Source organism: Erpetoichthys calabaricus, chromosome 11 (assembly GCF_900747795.2).
Source record: "Erpetoichthys calabaricus chromosome 11, fErpCal1.3, whole genome shotgun sequence".
Taxonomy (NCBI): domain Eukaryota; kingdom Metazoa; phylum Chordata; class Cladistia; order Polypteriformes; family Polypteridae; genus Erpetoichthys; species Erpetoichthys calabaricus.
The window spans coordinates 39920099-39944035 of record NC_041404.2 but is presented as its reverse complement, the minus strand read 5'-3'; the positions used below and the strand labels follow the sequence as shown (position 1 = coordinate 39944035).

Below are 23937 nucleotides of genomic sequence, written 5' to 3'. Positions count from 1 at the left end.
TCTCCAAATACAAGCTTGGAACACTTAATACGGATGTGCAAAAATAAAACACAGAAAAATTTAAAAACCTGCCACATTTACATAATTAATAAAGTCAAAAAAAGTTCAGTCAATGTCATATTTGATCTTGACATCTCCTGATGGAGGAATTTCAGTAAAATAAAAAACATAATACAAGTCAAGCTCCCGTACGATATGGGCTTGGTCGTGTTGGAGAAGAGGAAAATAAAAACCTTGTTAACAAGATAATCAAGTTAACACTGTTCCTGCAGAAAATAAGCTGTTGTATCAAATTATAGTCTATTGTGTGATGCCTGTACTGCTCACCTCCTGTATGCCCTACCGCATGATGCACCATAGGACATACAGTACAAGTGTCTTTAATGATGGTCTGGCCTTATAGTGGCCCCAAGTTGATCCAAAACTTCTAAGCCACTCTGATATAATTGAGCTTCTCAGGAGCAGCTTGCTACTGTTAACTTTAGAAGCACAATTTACATTCATATTTTCAAACTCTCTAGGATGATCATTTATTTTACTGCAGGATGTAGAACATGATGTAAGCATTTTGAATATGGAAAAGGCACTAAATAAATGAAAAATTATTATTAAGGTGTATTCTTCATTTAAGGTGTCTTGAACAATATAATAAGCTTGGCATAATTATAAAAAACACCAGACTGAATATGCTTTATATTCCCTCATTCTCTCACAAGGAAGTCATTTAGAAACACTAAGAGCAAATATAATCCCAGTTTTATTTCTTTATATTCCAGAGTGCCGCAGCCGCTCTTTTCCTGCACTTAGTAAGAAGAATTCACTTCCAGTTCTCCAGTGCCAAAGAAAAAACTGAACCCAGCATATTGTTTTCTTCCAAATGTGGATACAAAATCTTCACAAGAATCTGTAAGTGTACATTGCATTAACGTTTTGTCTTTAGAAAGATGAATTGGAGATCAATATTAATGTATGATAAGGAAGAAAAATAGTGTGCAGGAAGATATCTTTTAATCTCGGTTTGCATTGTTCAGGTCTGAAGAGGTTTAGTGACATTTCTGTGCCAGTATGCCTTTGCAGTTCCTAACCACAATGCATTAGGTGTCTAGACTTGGTTGTACAAGGCTTTCACTTCATGAAGTTCAGGAGAAACCACTTTTGTGGTTAGTGAGACCTCTTTTATAACACACCAGTAACGGCGCATTGCTATAACGATAACGTGCAGTGAATACACTTGACTGGAGCATTCCTACTTTTCATCCTCTTTCTCTGTACGTTTAGCATTCATTTGCATAGAGGTTGATCCGCTTGCTGCTTCCTGAGCAGCTCTTCTTTTCTACACCCTAGTGGCCCACTTCTTCTCTTCTTTCGTCGGCATCTTTTCACGTTAAATCTAAAGTTAGTGTTTGTGTTGCAATTACTTAGTACGTTTTCCATTAATTTTTCACTTAAGCTGCCACTCAAGTCTTCAATCTGCCTCAAGAATGATTTAAGATATGAAGAAGTAGGGGAAGTGACTGCAAAGGTGGTAGGGAATGAGAACGGCGCCCATTACACATGTAACGCATGGCCGCCCGGCTGGCCGCTACCAAGAGTTGATATTTCAATAAAATAAAAAGAAGGATAACCTTGGAGGTCAATCGTCGCCCCGAAAGTGGATAGTAGACGTCACGTAGTATATGTGTACCAATTTTCAGGGCAATAGGTCAAATGGTTTGTAAGCTACAGGTGATTTAAAATCCTGGACAAACGGACAGCCACGGTAGCGTATTATATATAAAGATTGACTGCTGGACCATTTATTACCAAGACACTGCAGTATAGGTCTATACATATGTGATAAATAATCTCCTGTAAAAATCCATAAAAAATGTATTAGAAAGCAGTGGTTTAATTATCAATAGTAAATCACTCTAAATTGTAAAGAAATTGTTAATTGCTTTATTTTCACAAGCAGCACACAACTAAAATTCTCCATTTGAATGAGAGACCTAGAAGCATGGAACCTCGCAAAGTGAACATTTGTCGTAAAGAGAACACATTTCTTTGCACTGTCCATTTACATTTACTTATTTGGTCAACACCATTATCCAAAGTGACTTATAATTTTTGAGATATAACTGGTTACATTTCTTTTCTTCTTCCAAATAGAGCACAGGCAGGTGAAGTGACTTGCTCAGGGTCACACAGTGTCAGTGGCAGGATTGGAACCTACAACCGCAGGGTTTGAAGTCCAAAGCCTAAACCACTGCACCACACTGCCTGTCCACGCTTGTTGCAAACAACACGTTTGGTAGCTGATGACTGTTTGCGCTCAGTGGGCAGCAGAATGTCCATGTAGTGCTGTCCTGACAGTCGTGATCGAATGCCTTGTGATGAAGAAACGCCTCGGGTGCCAGTATCCTCATCAGTACCAGAGCCTACAGGTTCCACATCATCGAATTGATTGTCACTATCTCCATCACTGTCATTATCATCAAAATATTCATATTACGACAAATCTAGTTGTTTCAAAACATCAGCAGATGTAAACCTTTTTCGTGACTCGATAACTACAGACTGTCTGTTTATAACACTATTTTCTAAAAGCTGTTGCTTGTAAAAAAAAAAAAAAAATCTGGAGCGGTCTCCCCTCAACTCTGTCGTATACTGAGATATGGGGATGGATATTTGAGGAGTAAACCACAAGACAATGATTATATTTTTATATTATGTACATTAAAGAACTGTCAACTCAAATTAATAATATATTGAACAATTATTATAAAAGTAAAGTTGAATAAATCGGACTCTGCAACTGCATGAATTAAAGGTAAAGTACCACTTCCAGTTAACAGAAATATAGGTATGCAAAATTTGGTTGACCTAAGTGAAAGCGCGCTCAAGTTATCACGATTACAGAGACACACAGACATAATTCCAAAAATGGTATTTTCGGACTTAGGGCGGTCTAAAAGGTCGCGATTCATCAAAACCTCGTAATGTAATTTTGGAGGATTCCAATACTTTCCCAATAAGTCAGGGAGGTCTAAAACGTTGAGATTTGTCAAATCTCACATCGAATCTTTGGACGATTACAATACTTGCCATATACAGTACTTCATATCGGAGAAAGTAAAAAAAAAAAAAATAATAATAATAATAATTCTGTGTCTATCCACTAGATGGCAGCACTATAGTAGATATGGCCTCTTGCAGCTGTATATTGAGATATGAGTTAAGACATAGGACTTAACATCTACCACTGTTGACATTTTGTCACCTATTCCTATTGTCATTTCTCTTTGTCAGACATTTTTATCAAGATGCACAGCCTTTTAACTTTTAAACTTTGTTTTAAAAAAAATAATGATGAACAGTGAGTTTATCAAGCATCATCAGACAAAACCCAGTTACCACTCAATCAAATATATACATTCATGCCTTTTAAAATATCTCTTTGTATTTTATGATTAATTTATGAAAATCCTCGTTTTTTGGACATCATCTACTACCTAACTTACTATCAACAGCACCAGTGAACTATCATAAATTTCAACCCTTCCAGGTACAAACTTGGAATATTTATTTAATAGGTTCAATCTATTGTAAGAATAACTTATTTAAATAACATATGCTGTGTAAAAGTACAAAAATTCAAAATGCATTATTTTGTTTTTAGCAGACACCTTCATCCAATGTGACATTAGAAACAAATCATTATACATAACACATATAGTACTGTATAAAAATCATGTACTGCAGCTTCCCTGGGTTTCGTCACAGTACCTAAATCTTCAAAAGTGTAGATATCTAAAGCAGGGCATTTTACTATCTGTAATTGGCATTGTTTCGTGCTGTACACCACAAACTGATAATCCTTGTATTACTTACAGTAAATTTTATGATATAATCAAAGGATTCTTTAGCTAAAAGCTGGCAATGTGAAGAACAGTTAAAGCATCTGGCTAATACTGATGAAAAAGAAAAGAGTAATGTTGACTTTAAGGAGATCGGGTCTGCTCTTTCATTTAAGCTGAACATTTATTCTCCTGAATGTTGTTCAGTGTACTAGGAAGAATTCCAGTGCTGCATGCGTTTGATCTAAACATAGACATGTGTATGCTAGGGGCAGGTGTGATATTGGTTTAGTTACTTCTGTATGACTGCCTGATATATTAACAATTGAATGACTTTTAAAGTGTAATTATGTTTGTCATTTTAGTGACTGGTCAGAAAGTTCTACCTCACGCAAGAAATGCAAATTGCCTTCAAGATCTGGAAAATCAAGCCTCCGATTCTGACCGAACACATCACAATGAAGGCAACCACTCGTCCACGCACAACACCACCACCACGCAGGCTACAGTTTTACTCCACGACTTGTCAGGTGCAGGTGAGAAAGTATACATATTCAAGTTTAACTTGGAGTAAAATCAAAACATGTGCTTACCTTTGATTTGAATCTGATGTAGATTGTTTGAAAGAGTGCCAACAAACAGCTTGGCCGAGTAAATATAGTAAATAGCTGAACTGTAAACCACAAAATGAAATGTTTAGTCCCAGACCCTTACAGTATCCCTTCTAAGACGGTGAGCAGCTCATCTAACCTGCCAGTAGCCAAATTGTGGAGTAATTGAAACAGCAGCATAGTTGTAATTTGTTAATCACTTTACAAACATAAGTAAACGAAAACTTAAATATTGCGTCTTCTTGACTTGCATGTTCTGTTTATCAAAATCTTTAATAGACGCTGTTTTGAGCACCGAGTCGGTGGAAACTGAAACTTGTAATGCCGTGGGGGATCAAGCAGAACAAATAAAGGTACTATAGGAATCTACCACAGTTTTATGCTGTACGTTGACACTGAATAATTAGCACAACTCATCAGACATTTTTACTTTTCCAGGGGGCTCCAGCACCAGATGAAAAGCTGAGTGAAGCAATAAGCAATTTGCAACATACCACAGAAGCAAGTATTCCTGTTATCTTAAACATCATAGGTAAAGGTGCTTTTTCTCTTTTAAATCACCTAAAGATTTTACTCACTTGTAATTTAACCCACACTGTCAGCCCAGCAGATTCCGTTGGTAATTTTATGGTGTAAAATCATTTCCTGTTTACACAATTTTCACAGGCCTAAAAAGTGCAAATGCAGGAGACTACCAGGCAGCATTCTCCTGTTTCCGCATGGCTGCCAGCCAGGGTTATAGCAAAGCACAATTCAATGTTGGCGTGTGTTATGAAAAAGGAAAAGGAGTACAAAAGAACATCGAAAAGGTGGGTTTATATCCAGTTGAAAATTCTGTTTATGGTGAATTAAAATAAGCAATTTGAAGTATTACGTGTTTTTCAGGAAGGAATGTACATTTGTTCTTAAATTATTTCTGGATTTTTTTTTTTTTTCTTTTCAGGCTGCTTTATATTTTAAATGGGCTGCTGCTTCTGGACACATCCAAGCACAGTACAGATATGCAAAATATATTTTAAATAGCAAACATTTAATGCAGGCTGAGGACGTCCAAGAAGCCATTAGCCTGCTAAAGCAAGCAGCTGAATCGGGTCTTAAAGAGGTAAGATTAAGCACTAACTCGTTGTCATTATCAAGTCATGCTAGCACCTCTCAAATCTAATCATGTGGAGCTCCACATAGAAAATGATCAGTTACAATATAAAGTTAGGTTGCGTTTTATTATGTACAATTAATTTCTAATTTGAAAAATATATTTTTACAAACGCCATTTGTGTGAATGAAAAAGCTAAGAATCATCTTGAAAGTGCCTAATTCATGTGGCATTAATATGAAAATGTTTGGATTTCTGTTTTTGTATTACTGGTAAAACAGAAAATGTCAATGAATATGTGTACTTTGTACACATGGTTAGATGAATCCGGCAGTTTATAATGATCATATAATTCTTAATAAATCCTTCAAGCCTATACAATCCCCCCCAGGCCTACAAAATACCCCCCTACCTCCACAAATAAAATTCCTACCCTGTTATGTGTACAGTACAGTGGTCTTTAAAGGTAACTGAGCATATTCCTTTTACTTTTTAGTTTTTTATGCAGATTAACATTTTTGAACTTTAATTGTTCTTGCAACATTCGATCATACAGCTTAAGACAGCATGATTTGTAAGCGAGATTTGTAAAAGTATTACAGTACATGGAAACAACCATCCATCCATTGTCTCCCGCTTATCCGAGGTCGGGTCGCGGGGGCAGCAGCTTGAGCAGAGATGCCCAGACTTCCCTCTCCCCGGCCACTTCTTCTAGCTCTTCCGGGAGAATCCCAAGGCGTTCCCAGGCCAGTCGAGAGACATAGTCCCTCCAGTGTGTCCTGGGTCTTCCCCGGGGCCTCCTCCCGGTTAGACGTGCCCGGAACACCTCACCAGGGAGGCGTCCAGGAGGCATCCTGATCAGATGCCCGAGCCACCTCAAACAGTTTTTGGTCTTAATTTTAGCTTCAAAAGTAACATTCTTTAAAAAATTAAAATACAGCAATCCCTCCTCCATCGCGGGGGTTGCGTTCCAGAGCCACCCGCGAAATAAGAAAATCCGTGAACCATATGTTTATATGGTTATTTTTATATTGTCATGCTTGGGTCACAGATTTGCGCAGAAACACAGGAGGTTGTAGAGAGACAGGAACGTTATTCAAACACTGCAAACAAGCATTTGTCTCTTTTTCAAAAGTTTAAACTGTGCTCCATGACAAGACAGAGATGACAGTTCTGTCTCACAATTAAAAGAATGCAAACATATCTTCCTCTTCAAAGGAGTGTGTCAGGAGCAGATCATGTCACAGAGATAGACAAAAGCAAATAAATCAATGTTTGGCTTTTAAGTATGTGAAGCACCGCAGCACAAAGCTGTTGAAGGCGACAGCTCACACCCCCTCCGTCAGGAGCAGAGAGAGAGAGAGAGAGACAGAGTTTGTTTTTCAAGCAAAAATCAATACGTGCCCTTCGAGCTTTTAAGTATGCGAAGCACAGCTGCACAAAAGATAGCAACGTGAAGATAATCTTTCAGCATTTTTAGACAAGCGTCTGTATCGTCTAGGTGTGCGAACAGCCCCCCTGCTCAATCCCCCTACGTCAGGATCAGAGAAAGTCAGCGAAAGAGAAAAGTAAGTTGGGTAGCTTCTCAGCCATCTGCCAATAGCATCCCTTGTATGAAATCAACTGGGCAAACCAACTGAAGAAGCATGTACTAGAAATTAAAAGACCCATTGTCCGCAGAAATCCACGAACCAGCAAAAAAATCCGCGATATATATTTAAATATGCTTACATATAAAATCCGCGATGGAGTGAAGCCTCGAAAGGCAAAGCGTGATATAGCGAGGGATTACTGTAGTGTTATATATCCATCCATTATCCAGTCCGCTATATCCTAACTATAAGGTCACAGGGGGTCTGCTGGAGCCAATCCCAGCCAACACAGGGCGCAAGGCAGGAAACAAACCCAGAGCAGGGCACCAGCCCACTGCAGGGCGTGCGCACCCACACACCAAGCACACACTAGGGACAATTTAGGATCACCAATGTACCTAACCTGCATGTCTTTGGACTGTGGGGGGGAAACCGGAGCACCCGGAGGAAACCCACGCAGACACGGGGAGAACATGCAAACTCCACGCAGGGAGGACCCAGGAAGCGAACCCAGATCTCCTAACTGCAAGGCAGTAGCGCTACCCACTGCGCCACCGTGCCGCCCACTTAGTATTATATATATTCAAAATAATTATTTAATTTTGTACACAGTTTTTAAACTGTTTATCCAGTATCTGAACCTACAGATTTGAGTTACAGGGTCAGAAGAGTACATTTCCTTCTGACTCCTGGCTATGCTGGGCTCTAAACAGAAGCTAGATCTGGACAGAGTTTAGTCCATTACAGAGCACATCTACATTTAAGTTTACTAGCTGAAATACCCGGCTTTGCCCAGAAGGAGTTTTTTCTTTTAATTGTTTGAGAAAAATATAATTTAAAAAAAACACAACTTGACAGATTAATTTTTGTTTGGTGGTATAGTAATATGTTTTTACATGCAGAATTTTTGACGACAAAAAAAAGTCAGTTAAATTAATATTATTATTAGACTGATTTAATTCTATTCCCACTACAACATTGTTACAATAAGAATAATGGAAGATGAAAATATAGTTAACAAAAACAAAAATTAAACGACAAACAAGTAATACTTTGGAGTTTTCATGATAAAACTGTCAATTGCTTTTACGGAGCACACCAGAAACGTTCTGAACATCAACTAGATGATAACATATAACAAGACCGCAAGATTGTAACATTATAATATAATATAATATATAAATAGCATCCGTAGTCTGAATCTCTATCTCAGGTAACGTGTGTGGTTGGTCTGCCAGTCTGCAAACATCCGCCACGGGGCCCTCTCAGTTGCGAGAAGCAGATCATAGAATGTTACATAGTTTACTGTCAAATAATGCAAAGAGTATGCGACACGTGTTTCGCCCTTATTTGGGCTCATCAGGCGTACACACTCGTCTGCACCCCTTTCAGGGATCGAACCTCGGGCGTCAGAAGCAAAGCCCCTTTACACTGCGCCACGGTGTGTGGTTCGTTTGACAGCCTGGTGATTGGAGTAATTACATTCATAGTTTCCGTAGTCTGAGTCTCGATCTGATTGTGTATGTGTGTGTGTATGTATATATATATATATATATATATATATATAATATACACTGCGTGAGCTGGCGCCCTGCCCGGGGTTTGTTTCCTACCTTGCGCCCCGTGTTGGCTGGGATTGGCTCCAGTAGACTCCCATGACCCTGTAGTCACCAATATAGCGGGTTGCATAATGGATGGATGGATATATATTTGAAATTAAATAGAATTGGTGGTTCCGAGTGTCAACTGGATGATAACATACATACAAGATTGTAAGACAAGCACATTAGTGAGTCTTGATTTGTTTTTTTAATATTTTTTTTTAAATTGTGGGTTTTTTAAATTATATTTTTCTCAAACAATAAAAAAAAAAAAAACACGTTATTTTCCTCCTGGGCAGAGCTGGGTATTATCAGCTAGTATTTTTATATTTGGGGACTGTATTGCTGTGTCTGTTTGTTGCAGTCTGCTTTATATATAAAATTAAGCCTTCTGAGTGAAAATACATTGGTCAAAATATGACTGGTAAAACAGACATGATATCTTAATAATCACGTTCCATTCGGTCAGGAAATGAGTAATAGAGAACTATAGGATACCCTCTTTGATTGCAAAACACACGTTTCTTAGAGGAGGGGTGCTGTTCTTTGGACAAGGAAAGAAGCAAAGCACCTCTGAGAGGGATGAAAGCTGGATGGGTCAGTAAATTGAATATTAAGAACAACTGAGACTCTTTTTACTTCTAATGCACAGGCCCAGGCTTATTTGGGAGTACTGTATGCTCAAGAGCCCCATGTAGACAAAAGAAAAGCTGTTGGATATCTGATGCTGGCTGCACAGAAAGGGGTACGTTTACATTTTTTTTAGTTTGAAATGAAAATCTATTGGAGTTGATTATCTTTGAACAGAAATGTTTTAGAGATGATAAGGAAAACTCTATTTTACATTTCCAGTACTTAAAAATACTAGAAAAGTTGTCCATATGAAATGCAGGGATCTGTAGTTTAATAAATGCCATGTTAAGGGGAGCTTTACTGATGGGCTTTGTAAAGGCAAGCTGTATTGAAAATTATACAAACAAATACAAATGGAATAGGCTGGAATTATCTTATAGAAATTAAAGGCAGGGGCTATAAGCAACCTTTTAATATATACTTGTATTTGAATCTCTTGAATACATCTGCATTTTTATTTTTTAAAACTGGCCTTTTATGATACAATCATTAAAGAGCTGTGTAGAAAATTGTGCAGCCTATGAAGGTCGCCACTGCCTTTGAACAACAAACCTCACCTTTACACACAGTCATTTGTGGACTGAAACCAGTAAAACCAGTAATAAGTAAAGAATAATCTCAAGTATACTAATAGCTTGTTATTATAATAACACATTCATCTGCTTGTCTCGCTGAAAGGGCAGCTTATATTGTGCAGGCTAACAGCAACAAGGATGTAGTGGAGAGCTTTCACATGCCACTCATGAACCTTGAGAGCATGCTAATTTTAAAACATTTTAAAAAACTGTAAAAAGCCATAGGTTTGTGCACTGTGTTTAGGGGCCATGTACACTGGGAATATATAATTCACAAGTACCTTGAAGTATTTTTCTAAGGGTGGGAGTACACAGTGCAAGTTTAGCATAACTTCTGTGCTCCTAACTAGTTTTTCAGTTCAGCAAAATATAGTGAGAAGGTTATTGATGGTTGGTAGTCGCTAACCCCAGATACAAGAGATGTTCTGTCATAATCTGTGTGGTTTAATAGCTACCAATAGTTATTTAACATTTCAGAAATATTCAGTCATTGTTGTCTTAATGTTTATCTGGTTTGCGAATCCATACAAGCTGATTTCAGTTGTGGCTCTATGAGAAGGAGGACAATAAGGTCAACCTGTGGTGAGAGAACCATCCCCTCTTATATTTCTGTGGAGTAATATCGTGATCAGATCTTTAAAATCGGGCACATTGGGGAACATTACCCAGCAGCTACAAATTCCTAAATGTATTATACAGTTGTATTTTTGGATTCACTAACATTCAAGAAAAACTGCTATCTCCTATTCTGAATCCATTCTTCAGAGCCGTTTATGGATATCAGTGCAGAAGGTAAGTAATCTAGGGAGTACAACGTGAATTGTCATTTTTTGATGTCTTGTGTTATGGTACCAAATTAATTTACAAGACATTTTGGAAATGTAAATATGGTGCTGTGCATTATTTGTTGTTCTGATAAGGTTTTTCTGCATTTTCAGGACTCACAAAGCCTACTAAATTTGGGCCAGTGTTACAAAAACGGCTTTGGAGTGAAGAAATGTAATGCAACTGCCATTGAACTGTACCAGCAGGCTGCAGAGGCTGGGAATCCTCATGCTGTGCAAATACTACATGACATCTATCAAAAAATAAAAGAAGGTGAGACTTATTTTCTTTTCTTGTTTTAAGGCACTCCTGAATTGTGAAGCACTATATGCATTGAATAAAGTCAAGAGAAATATGTTAAGGATTCCTCAGAGCTATTCCAAATATATCTGGCTACATGACAAGCGGGTGTTTTTAAATTAGTTAGCTGAACAAATGCACATAACATTTTTAATAAGATTTTAAGTTTGAAATATCCATGTTTGAGATATTTATGTACATCCTGCAAGTATACATTAAATGATGGGGCAAAGAAGAGAAAGCAACAACTGCTTACTCTGTGGTTTGAACGGAAGTGTTATACCAGGTGCAAACACCACACTTAACATTTAATTCACACGAAGTTTGGTCTTTCCTTTGTTTTGCTGTAGTCTTTCTAAGTTTATGGTGTCGGTTAAATGGTACCTTCAGATCCCTTTGTGGTTTCTGATATTACTTTGAACTTGGACTCTTTAGGAGCACAGCACTTTCAAAGTGATTGTTCACCTCTGGTGCCTTTCCCTCACAAATATCCTCACAATTATTAAGCTTGGAGTTATAAAAGGTTTGTGGCATTGTTTGAATAGAATGCTGTACCTTCTTCTTCCTAATAATTAATTGGACCAAAGATCTAAAAAATCTTCCCTAAAAACTTAAATATTTTTCTATCTCTCCACTAAAATTAGGGATTTTTAATTGATTGCAGTTACAGGTTTCTTTGAGGAACATTCATGTAGACCAACTTGCTTCCAACCTTTATTCCCCCAAGTGTGCCACAAGAATATATGAAGGACCCCTTACACCTGCAATAATATTTGTCCACATGTATTGACAAAGGTGCTTGTTTCTGAACTTACATGTATTAAAAGGAGCATATTTGTTGTTACATTGCCTGCATTTGGTGTAATACAAAATTAATAAGCCATTTCAAAAATGGCCTGTATGTTTTTATTAAATAAACATTATTTTAACTAGTGCCTGAATTTTTTAATAACCTCATAATGTAGGAACTAAAATTGATATTTTTAAATACACAATGAGATGTCTGAAAGGTTAGATGGCAGTAGGGAATCCATTCCCGGGCTCCCGGACATTTTTCATTCCCACATTCCCAGGAATGAAACTGCTGTAATTCCCGGGAAAACGGGAACAGCCAAGCTCGCATATATAGCGTGTAAAAATCGATCAAGAAATAACAGAGTTATAGTTGAAAATAATTAAGGTGGCACCATTGCTGCAGCTTGCACTTCATCAGACAACAGCTTTGAACAGCAACTTGAAATTGCAATGCGTCAGTCTGTTGCATCCGCATTATCTGTGCCAAGAAACTTGCCATCACAGAATGATGACAAGAAACTGGATGCATCAGTAAAAGCTGAAATGGCGGTGTTTCAGAGCAAAGAGCGGGCGTTGTTTAGAACAAGTGTATCAGTATCTGATGATTGTGCCGCCTGCTTCAGTGGAGGCAGAGCATGCTTTCTCAGCGGCTGGCGTACTTCTGCACGGAGGTGCGCTCTCGCCTGGATGACTGCACTCTGGACACGTTGTGCTTTCTACGCTGTTTTTACCGCATACATGTACTTATATGACAGCATGAACTGCTTGTAGATAAGGTTAGTCTTTTATTTGTGTCAACATATTGCAGTAGTTTTATTAAAAATAAGTGTCGGTCATTCTAAAACCGTTCACATGTGAGATGCCTGTGCACTATGTCATCCCTGGGAGTCCGGGATTCCCGGGAATGAAATGCAGGAATGGATAAACCTGTCCGGGAATGGATTCCCTAGATGGCACCCTGATGTTAAAGTAAGACTCAAAGGAGGTTCTGCCCAAACTTTATAACACACTGGTGAGGCCTCATCTGGAGTCCTGTTTGCAGTTTTGGCCTTCAGGCTACAAAAAGGACATAGCAACACTAGAAAAGGTCCAGAGAAGAGCGAAAAAAAAAAGTAATTTTTGAAAGGTAGAATTAGTTGCTGCAAACATTTCTTCCGTCACTTACTTGTGTAATGTACTTCATGGTCCTCAGGATTCAGCAGTGCAGTGTTTCCATCAGGGACAGACACAGTTAACACAACTGGAACTTCAAATGTGTTTTCTCTCCATATACAACGATCAAGTCGGCAGAAAAGACAAAACCATCATGTAGGGCTGTGGCAGGAGTTAAGCAGGCCGCAAAAGAGTGTCCTGTGCAAAATTAAACAGTGAGCGCCGTGGAGGCAATTGCATTCCTTCATGATAGTGCAGAATTTTTGCCATCCTGCTAAAACAGGGGTTGCCAACTCCAGTCCTGGAGGACCACTGTGGCTGCAGGTTTTCATTATAACCCTTTTCTTAAGTAGTAGCCTATTTTTGCTGCTAATTAACTAATTCATTTTAATTGATTTGTTCTTGAAGACTCAAGACTCTTAATTGTTTCTTATTCCTTAATTAGCAGCCAAACAATACAGTGATCCCCTGCCTATCGCGGAAGTTACATTGCCGACCCATCAGCGATAGGCGATTATCTGCGATATACAAAGACCATATAAATAATTTTTTTTTTTTTTTTTTTTTTTTTTTTTAGTTTAAGCCTTAAAATAACCCTCCCACAGACTTTAAATACATGTAAACTTATTAAAACACACTTTGTAAACACATATGATATGTGGATGTCGGGCTAAGGATTTGAGTAACATCTTTCTATTATAAAAAAAATCTTGGCAGGGAGACGAGGTGTGATCTTCTCGAAAGACAATTTGACATCCCGCGAGAGACATTTTAATGTCACGCAAGACAAGGCAGTGAGACAGAAGTCAGCTGCTGTACAGGCTTTTAAATGATCAACGCGCAGAGCGGCAAGCAGAACAGGCATCTTGGCAGAAGCAGCACAAAACCAGTAGCTGATCCGTCCACTTCTGTTTAGTGTGCGTTCATCTCCCCCCATACCCAACCCCCCTTCAAAACGCGAGCTGGAGGAACGCGAAGTGGCAGGAGCGTAGCACGCCTCCTGGGGGGTTGAGCGAAGCGATCGAGACCAGATCATCTCGGAGTGACACTTTGAAGACACGCGAGAGTAGACATTACAACCTTAGGAAGGACAAACTTCAGGTGCTCCCAGCTCTTAAAACAATGACAAGCAGAACATGCAGCTTGCCAGCAGATGATCCAAGCACTTCTCCTTAGCGTGCGTTCAGCCCTCACAACCTCAACCCCCCTCCTCCTCCTCCTTCTTCTTCAGAACGCTAGCAGCAGAGACGTGAAGTGGCAAAAGGACAGCTGCTGTACAGGCTTTTAAGTGATTGACACAAAGCGCGACTAGCAGAACATACAGCTGGCCAGCAGCAAGACAGCAGCTGAACCGAACGCATCTCTTTAACGTGCATTCAGACCCCCCTTCACAACACGAGCAGCGTTATAAGTCCCGCAAGAAAGAGATTTAACCAAGCCGAGGGCAGGAATTAAAGGACAAAAATTGTTTTTACAAAAGTTTAAAGTAAAAATGAAAATACAGTAATCCCTCACCTATCGCGGAGGTTACGTTCCAGAGCCCCCCGCGATAGGTGAAAATCCGCGAAGTAGCGACCTATATTTATTTTATTATTTATACATATTTTAAGGCTTTATAAACCCTTCCCACACTCTTATAAATCTTTCTCACTCTCTTGTTAACCTTTCCCACGCTCTTATAAACACTTTCTACATTCTTAAACACCTCAGACCAACACTGCACACTGCCTGCACGCAGCGATCAGACGTCAATGTGTCTGCACTCGCTTTGTGAAGGGGGGCAGCTGAACTCACGCTGAGCAGAAATGGACTTTGTGCTGCTTCTGCCAAAATGCCTGCTTGTCGCTCTGCACGAGGAGTGGGTGTGTGAGAGCTGAACGCACCTTCGCTCAAAACCCCCCTCCCCGGAAGCGCAGTACGCTCCTGCCTCTTCGCATTGTCAAGGGGGTGGGGAGCTGAATGAATGCTAAGGAGAAGTGGACTTTGTGCTGGCTTTGTGCTGCTTGTCGCTCTGCGTGTCAATAATTTAAAAGCCTGTACAATCAGGCTTTTAGGTGTACATCACCTATTTTCCTGTCTCACTGTCTTGTCTTGCGTGAAGTTAAAATGTTTTATAATAGTGAGATGTTACTCATATCCTTAGCCCGACATCCATATATCATATGTGTTAACAAAGTGTGTTTTATAAGTTTACATGTGTTTAAAGCATGTGGGATGGGAATTTTAAGGCTTAAACTATAAAAATGTTTATTTATATGGTCTTTCTATATCGCGGATTTTCTCCTGTTGCTGATGGGTCTGGAACATAACTTCCGCGATAGGCGGGCAATCACTTGTATTTAAAAACCCGCGAAGTCGTGAATCCGCGAAAAGTGAACCGCAAAGTAGCGAGGGATTACTGTAATGCATATGTAACATTTCCCATGAAAATAATAATCTCTTTAAATTGTATAACCTGTAAACCAAACCCCTGGGGGCGAGCAAAGGGAGCAGGGGGCAGAGTCCCCTAGTAATAATAATAATAAATCCGCGATATGGCGAGGGCGTGATACCTGAACCACGATATAGTGGGGGATCACTGTAATGAAATACAAAATGAGTCAAAACAACTGGTGTCCATCACACAATATCTGAAAGCAAAGAAACATGAAGGTCTCAGGAATGTCAATCTGCTCAGGTCCCCAAAACATTTTAACAGAGCTCTTAGAAAAGAGAAAGTCAACAATTTGGGAAATGTCTGCTATTGCACAATGAGGGAAGGAACAAGCCGTGGAATTAAAGAACGGGTTTAATTAATGACGAGACATGGCTCCTTATTAAGCAACTGGTCGGAGTGAAATTAGTTGGAGTTTGAGGCCCTGACTTAGTTGGTCTTCTGTCGGCTCCCGCACTTAACGTTTCATTATTGTTTTTGGTGCCATTTAAGAAAAGAAATGAAGCAATTCAGAGGAACGATGAAGAAATTCAGGGGAACAAATCTTAAACAAGCAATTCAATTAAATTTAATTTACAAGAAGTTAATTAGCAGCACAAGCAGGGCACTCATTTAAAAAAAAAAAAAAAAAAAAAAAAAAAAAAGGGTTAGTATGAAAGCCTGCAGCCATGGTGGTCCTCCAGGACCGGACTTGGCAACCCCCGTGCGAAAACACTAAAATTCTTTATGGCCAAATTAGGCGTGTCCCCTTCTTTCCACTTTTTCTTGTTATTACAAGCAGCCCATTCCCATTCTAACTACAGGTTAGTAGCTGTGATGGGCTGCACTTATAAACTTGAGTGACCCCTAAACCCTGAATTGCTGTGTTTGTATGTGGGGAGTCCATCTGATTTTTATAAGGACATGATGTGGACACTGGAGAGAGACGCATTTTAATGCCAGGTGTAAAGTTAATCCAGCTATCTATGGATACAAACTACACATGAAAATGGACCTTCAAGGAGGTCTTTGAGAAAACTAATTATCGTCATAGACCCTGTGTAATGTGTTTTGAATATTGTTGAAGCAGATTGCTTCATGACACCCCTGTATTTGCTTGATTTTTAGTGATGTACGTATTTTTCTGCTGTTTTATAATTCTTTATGGTCCTCTTGAAGCTTTGCTGCACCCCTAGAAGTTTCCCCCCTCCATGGTTGAGAACCACTTGCCTACATGATGACTTAAAATTCCTTACCCAAGTAAGGTACTTGGCTGACATGCACAACATGTGGTCCAGTTTTACAGCAGCCTTATCATTTGGGGGTTTAGGTTTTATTTCACCCATTCTCTGCAGTTTAAATTACTAGCTTTGAATTAACGTATTCAATCAAAGGTTTGTTTCCCATTCAGCATTAATGCACATGAATTTGATTTGTGGGGGGCCTTGAAAGGACTGTATAAGTAAAAGCAGTATGCCAGTGAGCCCAGCATTTAATATTATTTCAAGTGATTGTAGAAACTGCAGCATTTTGTCATTAGCCATGTAAAGTGTGTGCATTGTGTGACCTGAATGTAATGTGCAGTACATTTGTGACACTAGCTGATCCATTTGAGAGCACTCTACTGGAATTTTGTGACACAGCGACATCATCAATAGTTAAAGGTTATTCGCTAGATCTGAGCCTTAATAGACAATCAAAAGCATTCTCAAAAATTAAACTGAAAAGGCTAATGGTCTTAATGTCTGAAATGGATTTGATGACAAAAATTTCATACCATATTTTGCTTTTTTTTTTTTTTAATAAACAATGCTACCATCCCACTGTATTGCACTCATTACCAAAAGCTTGCCTTAAACTTCTTCTGCCTCTTCATTATAGCCAATGGAACAAAGCCCAGCGTCAAATACCAGAATAACTTCAACACAAATCTTGCATTTCAGTTGAATTATTTGAAGTTCCTGTTTTGAAAGAAATACTTGGCCCACCACTCAGACTGAGCTGACTGCATACAGCACCTATAAAAAGTATTCACCCATTTGGAAGTTTTCACATTTTGTTGGTATACAACATTGAATCACAGTGGAGTTTATTTAAATTTGTTGACACTGATCAGCAGAAAAGACACTTTAATGTCAAAGTGAAAATACGCAGATCTCTGTAAAGTGGTGTAAATTAATTACAAATATAAAACACAAAACATTCTCTTCATGTTAGTACTTAGCCGGTGCTCATTTTTCAGCATTGACACATCCATTTTCGTTTTACTGTCACCTCAAGTCTGCATTGTTGGCAGATGGCGGCATAGGTTCAAGCTGTTTGCACCAAGGTACAATAACCATACCAGTAATGGTGCACTGCTGTAATGATAACGTGAAGTGAATACACTTGACTTGAGCATTCCTAGTTTTCATCCTCTTCCTCTGTATGTTTAGCATTCGTTTGCTCGAATTGATGCGCTTGCTGCTTCCTGAGCAGCTCTTCTTTTCTCCACCCTAGCGGCCCGCTTCTTCTCTCCTTTCGTCGGCATCTTTTCACATTAAATCTGATTAAGTCAGTGTTTGTGTTGCAATTACTTAGTACGTTTTTCTTAATTTTTCACTGAAGTTGGCACTTAAGTCTTCAATCTGCTTCAAGAATGATTTAAGATATGAAGAGGCAGGGGAAGTGATGGTGAAGGTGGTAGGGATGAGAATGGCACCCATTATGCATGCACCGCACGGCTCCTGCCAAGAGTTGATTCTACATTAAAATAAAATAAAAATTAAGAAAGAGGAATAACCTTGGAGGTCAATCATCATCCCAAAAGTGGATAGTAGACATCACGTAGTATTTGTGTACCATACTTCAGGTTAATAGTTCAAATGGTTTTCCAGCTACAAGTGATTTAAAATCTTGGACAGCCATGGTAGCATATTTTATAAGAAGACTGCAATAGAAATTGAGGTTCATCCACCCAAGGATGATTATGTGCCCAGTGTAGCCTGATCTCCCTGTTCTTAGCTGACAGAATCATTGGCAGCGTCGGCCCATCCGTGTCAAGATCAGATGCCTTTTGTGCTGCCGTTCTGCATGCCGCAGTTGTAAAGAGCTGTTGTTTGACTATTTATGGCCTTGCTGTTGGCTTGGACGAGTCTTGTCTGCCTTCCATCATTAACAAGAGCAGCCGCTCACTGGATGTTATAAGTTTGATTTTTAGCTTAGAATACACAATGGGAGGTCTAAGATTATGAGATTGATCTAAGAGTCTTAATGGCACATGCAAGTAGAAATGTTTACTCTGTACGTGTAGCAATAAGGCCTGTATAGACACTGCAATGTATGTGGAGCGCAGTAGGTGATAAAGTCAAAGTGTTTTTAAGAATAACTGAATTTTATTTTATTGATCTTTTCTATTTTCTAGAGTGTACGATCCCTGAAGATGTGGTTTTAAGGAAGAATCAGTCTTCCCCTTGTTTCTCAAACATCACTTCGTTCTGGTTTGACACACAGAGTCTCGCCACACCTGATCCACACCACAGAACAATCCTGCCTCGCTCGTGGAGCACTGGACAATTTCTGTTGTCACCAGTGTTGTATTCCAGGTCAAGCAACTCCCCGGTGGCCTTTGAAACCAGAAAAGTGCTTGGAAATGCAAGGTGGCAGGTGACGGACCAGAGAGTTCATAGCAGTTGGACAATAGGGGGAGTTGCATAATTTGAAGTGGCTCCTCATGCTTGAGTATATGTGAACATGTAAACCATAGTTCTGATGTTATGGTCCTTGAGATCCTCAGTAGTTGCAGGTTTTTATTCCAACCAGGTCTATAATTGGATGCCGGGCCTAATGGATAGTATTTAATGATATGGCTTGTTAGTGCTTTCATTCTTCCAAGTCAATATTTGTATATTTTTGTGTTTTCCGAGAACTTTATCCATATGGATCCATTGTGGTCCACCTCTCACTCTCTCTCATTTATTTCAAGACATTTTAATAACACAGATACTTTGTGATGACTTACACAAGTTTAAATGCAATCACGTTAGCTGGAGAGCTGGTGGCTACTTTCCCCATTTGCACCTCATGGTTATCTGATGGCTGGAGAAGAAAACCGGCAACGATTAAACTAAAGTGGAACATTAAGGGTTCTGAATTATAACAAGCAAGATAACTTCACTTAAACTAAGGCCCAAAAAAATCATTGCTTTATTAGTAAAAAAAAAAATAATGAGACAGGTTTTAATTAAGAGACTAGTTCACGTGAAAACCTGCAGCCGCTGTGGTCCTCCAGGACCGTAATTGAATACCCACATTTTGTGAGTTTTATAAACCTTGTCACGTTTTAAGCACTTAACCATTTTATCTGCTGTTGAGATGCACAAAGTGCATGTCATAGATTCTAAAAAAGGATTTAAAGCAGTAAACCAAGCTTCTTCTGTCAAAGGCAGGAAGATTAATATTTAAATGTTGCATGGCGTGAGCCAGATGAATAATGTTTACATATCCAGATTCTAAGGAAAGCTTTTGTTGTTTTTTATGTGCCTTTTATATCAAGTACGAGCTGTATATACCCAGCGTTGCCCGGGGCAGAAGTAACCTAATCGGTCAAAGACTTACATATATACCAAAGTAAACCTAATCGGTCAAACAGCTTCATATATACAGAAGCGAACCTAATTGGTCAAACAGTTATGCATGTGCAGAATGATTTTACAAACATTATGCGTGTTAACAATCATTAAAAAGAAAAGATTGAGGAACTGTTCTTCTATATGTGATGAAGCCACTAATAAGACAGATTTTTTTCAGGACCCAGCTGTTTCATAACTAAACTACTGCCACCCCAAAGTAATGCCTAATAGTGGTTTTTGGGGTAGCTGTGGAATAAAAAGGGTGTTTTTTAGTCAGTAAGAATCTGACACTACCCTTCAGTACGGGCTGAAGGGTGCCTATGTAAGGTTTTACATCCTTCCCGTATGGAAAAAAAAAACATAGTAAACTTTTTTTTATCGTTACAGATAATCTCAGTCAAATCGAAGTACGCATTCTCAATTTATTTGTATCTAATTTTTACTTTTTCACAAAGCCATCCCATGCCAATTTGTATGAATAAACTTTTGCTAGAGAGTTAGCAAAAGTTTATTCATGCACATATTTTAATACGGATAATCTATCTCTAATCAAGGTTCTCATTTTCATTGTAATTTAAAATAATAATAGATACTCATTTTTTTCTTCTGTTTTAGAAAAACCAATCTATGCCACCTACATCTTCGTCAAGTCAGCTTCATCCAGCTTCATCACATATAGAAGAAGAGTTCCTCAATCTTTTCTTTTTAATGATTGTTATACACACACATACATAAACACACACATAAGACTTACTGAGTGAAACGGGCTTTCATTGACAATCATGTTACGTTATTTTGAAAATGTTTCCTTTTTTTTTTCATAACCTCTTTAACACACTACTTCTCCGCTGCGAAGCGCGGGTATTTTGCTAGTATATATATATATATATACATATACACACATACATGCAGTTTTAATAACACAGAAATCAATATAAACATTAACATCATTATCATATGAGAATATGAAGTAATATATAAGAAGCACATTTCATATAAATATAAATAATTAAACAGTAAAATCTTCTTCTGTAATTTGCTACCGTGGCAATTTGTGTGTCTGTCCAGGATTTTAAATGACCTGTAGCTCGCAAACCGTTGCACCTATACACTTGAAATGTGGTACACATATAGTACGTCACGTCTACTATCCGCTTTATGGGTGATGATTGTTTTAGTCTTTTTATGTTTATTTTATTTTATTGTAGAATCAACTCGTATCTGCGCACACCAGGGCGGCCGTGGGCGGATGCGTATGGTGTATTCACTCCATGTTATCGTGCATTGCGCTGTCACTGGTATTTTGATAAAAGAATTTGAACAACATATAAGAAGCGTATAAATTATTAAACAGTAAAACATTAACATTTAAGAAGTAAAGTTAGATTAAGTACTACTGCAGTGCCTTCGGGTATACCTCATTTTTTGTTTGCCCATTACATGCTTAAATGTATACATTTTTTGGTGCACCTACCCGAGAACACGCGACATATAACCGAGCGTGGGAGAAGCATGGATTTTAAACACGCGTTGAGTTGATGTGCTGGTCTCCCTCGTGAAATAACTGGTAATGTTTGACTAAAATCTACAGCGAGTAAAACGACATTAGCTCCTATTTTTTTTTTTACGATCTCTGAGATGTTGCTTTTTTAGGTTCAAGGCTTCATAAGCTCTTTTATGTTGTATGGTGTACTTATCCCAAACCATCATCTTTGAATGTTGCAAGACTTTCGCCTTGTATGTAGATCGGGGTAATTACATTCATTGCATTCCTAGTCTGAATCACAATGTGATTGTATGGGTGGTTACCTGGCACTGTAGGGTTGCCACCCGTCCTTTAAAATACGGAATCGTGCCGCGTTTGAGAATGAAATTGCGCGTCCCGTTTTGAATCAATACTGGACGGGATTTATCCCGTATTTTTTTTATCATTTTTTTTTTAAAGCAGCGTCTCATGCAAATCATCCCACACGCATTTTATGAAGATGCCTCCTTTCCTACTTTTGATTGGGTAATACTTGATGTCATCGTTAGTTTGATTGGTGTTTTTAACTGTCCACTGAGTAGGGCGTGTCTTTCAACCATAAGCAGATTTTTTGCACTGGTATCACTGACCTCGACGACGGCGACGTTATTCGTCAAAAATAAATTACGATAAATGACGATTTTAGCGATACTTTATTACGACGGCGGCTACATAGACAGGATCAAATAAAAACAAAAAAATCAAATAATCATTCTACATTTTCAAAACGACGGAATGAAAAAAAGGCCCACCCGACGACCCACCCATTCCATTTTTATATATATAGATAAGTTTATTAAATTCAACCTGTGGACATGGCTTCCTGATCTAGAATGGCACCCCACCTCGACCAGGACACGTTCTGCCCAACCGCACTTGACCCTGAGTTGGATTAATGTTTGCATCTTCGTGGTTGTAACCACTAAAGAAGTAAGCTTGCAATTCATTTGTGTCAGTTGCTCACTTTTATTTTGGACTTTGGGGTAGAGTTGGGCATTTCATTTCAATTTACTGAATCGATTCTTCTGAACTACCTATTTAAGTAAATTGATTCTTTTATTCATTTGATTCACTTTTACGGTTCACTTATACTGCAGTTCTGAGGGGGCAATGTTTCCCCCTCCGATTGCCTCACAATTACTTAATAAAATAATTACTAATATAATAATTTGAATTATATAATATATATGTGTGTGTATGCATATAAGCAATTATATATTTACCACTATAATTCATATACAACAAAACACATTTAAGTTCCAAATTTAAAACAGTACGTTACTGTTACAGAATCATAAGTGAATGATAATTCTGCAACTCGTAATTGTTCGATCACGAATCAAATGAACAAAATCGTTAGACTGATTTTCGGGTACTTTACTCGTCCATGAATTAAATGTGTGAGACTCGTGACTCAGGCGGTCCTTGCGCATGCGTTTTACAAATCCACTGGCGGGCAACTGTAGTGAAATGTCAGACGATGACGGAGATGGGACTAACTACAGCCTGCAGTACCTATGACGTGGGTCAAGTAATGCTCACAACGTCTGTCACCAAACGCTCTTTGAGTCAGATATCGCTCCCAGAACCGTAATCTTAACCATAGTGTAACGCGATGGGCGATGATGTTGTGATGTTGGGGCATTACGTAATTGACCTCATAGGTACTGCAGTCCGCAATTACACTGTTGGCGATGACGGCGTCACGCAGGACACGCATGCGCTTTAGAACTGGTCCCTTTTGCACTCCTCTGAATCGATTCGTTCAAATCGCCAATCACTACTTGGAGAGCAATCGATGAAGATGGAGCTGAAAAAGCAAAATTGACGGATAACGAGCTTTATTAATGTTAATATTCGAAAGGAATGGAAGTTACATCGATCTAGATACCTGGGAGTGCTGAACCCAGTTATGTGAATTTCCCATTGGGATTAATAAAGTATCTATTGAAGCCCCCAAACTGTCTAGCTTTTTGCTCGCTCCCAGTATACCCTTATAGGCTCCATATAATCCTTGTGTGCACAATCTGATGGGATACCCATATTTGGGCTTTTATCAGGCGCATTTGGAGCCTATACGCGCCTGCTACCTGGGGTGCAAGATGTCTCAATTCGCTAATATTCGCACATCCCTGAAGTTGTGGGTTCAAATCCCGCAATTGACACTGTGAGACCTGCCTGTGCTCCAATTGGAAAACCAAAAGAAATGTAACCAATTGCAGCATAAATGTTGTAAGCCGACTTGAATAAAGGCGTCAGCCAAATAAGTACAGTAAATGTAATATGACTGCATGTGTTGATTCCGTTTTTTCGGGAAGCGGGCCTTAAGCTAAGATACCAAAAGTTATTCGGTGTTACGTATTTAAAATCAAGGCC

At 38.8% G+C, this 23937-nt stretch overlaps 1 protein-coding gene across 1 annotated transcript in view; it reads left to right on the top strand.

The window, feature by feature from the left end:
• Window positions 1-22530, top strand: part of dele1 (DAP3 binding cell death enhancer 1) — a 28168-nt gene extending 5638 nt beyond the window's left edge. The window contains exons 4-12 of the mRNA XM_028812995.2: window positions 777-906; window positions 4202-4372; window positions 4727-4800; window positions 4886-4979; window positions 5114-5256; window positions 5391-5549; window positions 9386-9478; window positions 10880-11039; window positions 18830-22530. Of these exons, the coding sequence (XP_028668828.2) occupies window positions 777-906; window positions 4202-4372; window positions 4727-4800; window positions 4886-4979; window positions 5114-5256; window positions 5391-5549; window positions 9386-9478; window positions 10880-11039; window positions 18830-19122 (1317 nt within the window). The 3' untranslated portion in view covers window positions 19123-22530. The remainder of the gene's footprint in view (window positions 1-776; window positions 907-4201; window positions 4373-4726; window positions 4801-4885; window positions 4980-5113; window positions 5257-5390; window positions 5550-9385; window positions 9479-10879; window positions 11040-18829) is intronic.
• The last annotated feature ends 1407 nt before the right edge of the window (window positions 22531-23937 follow it).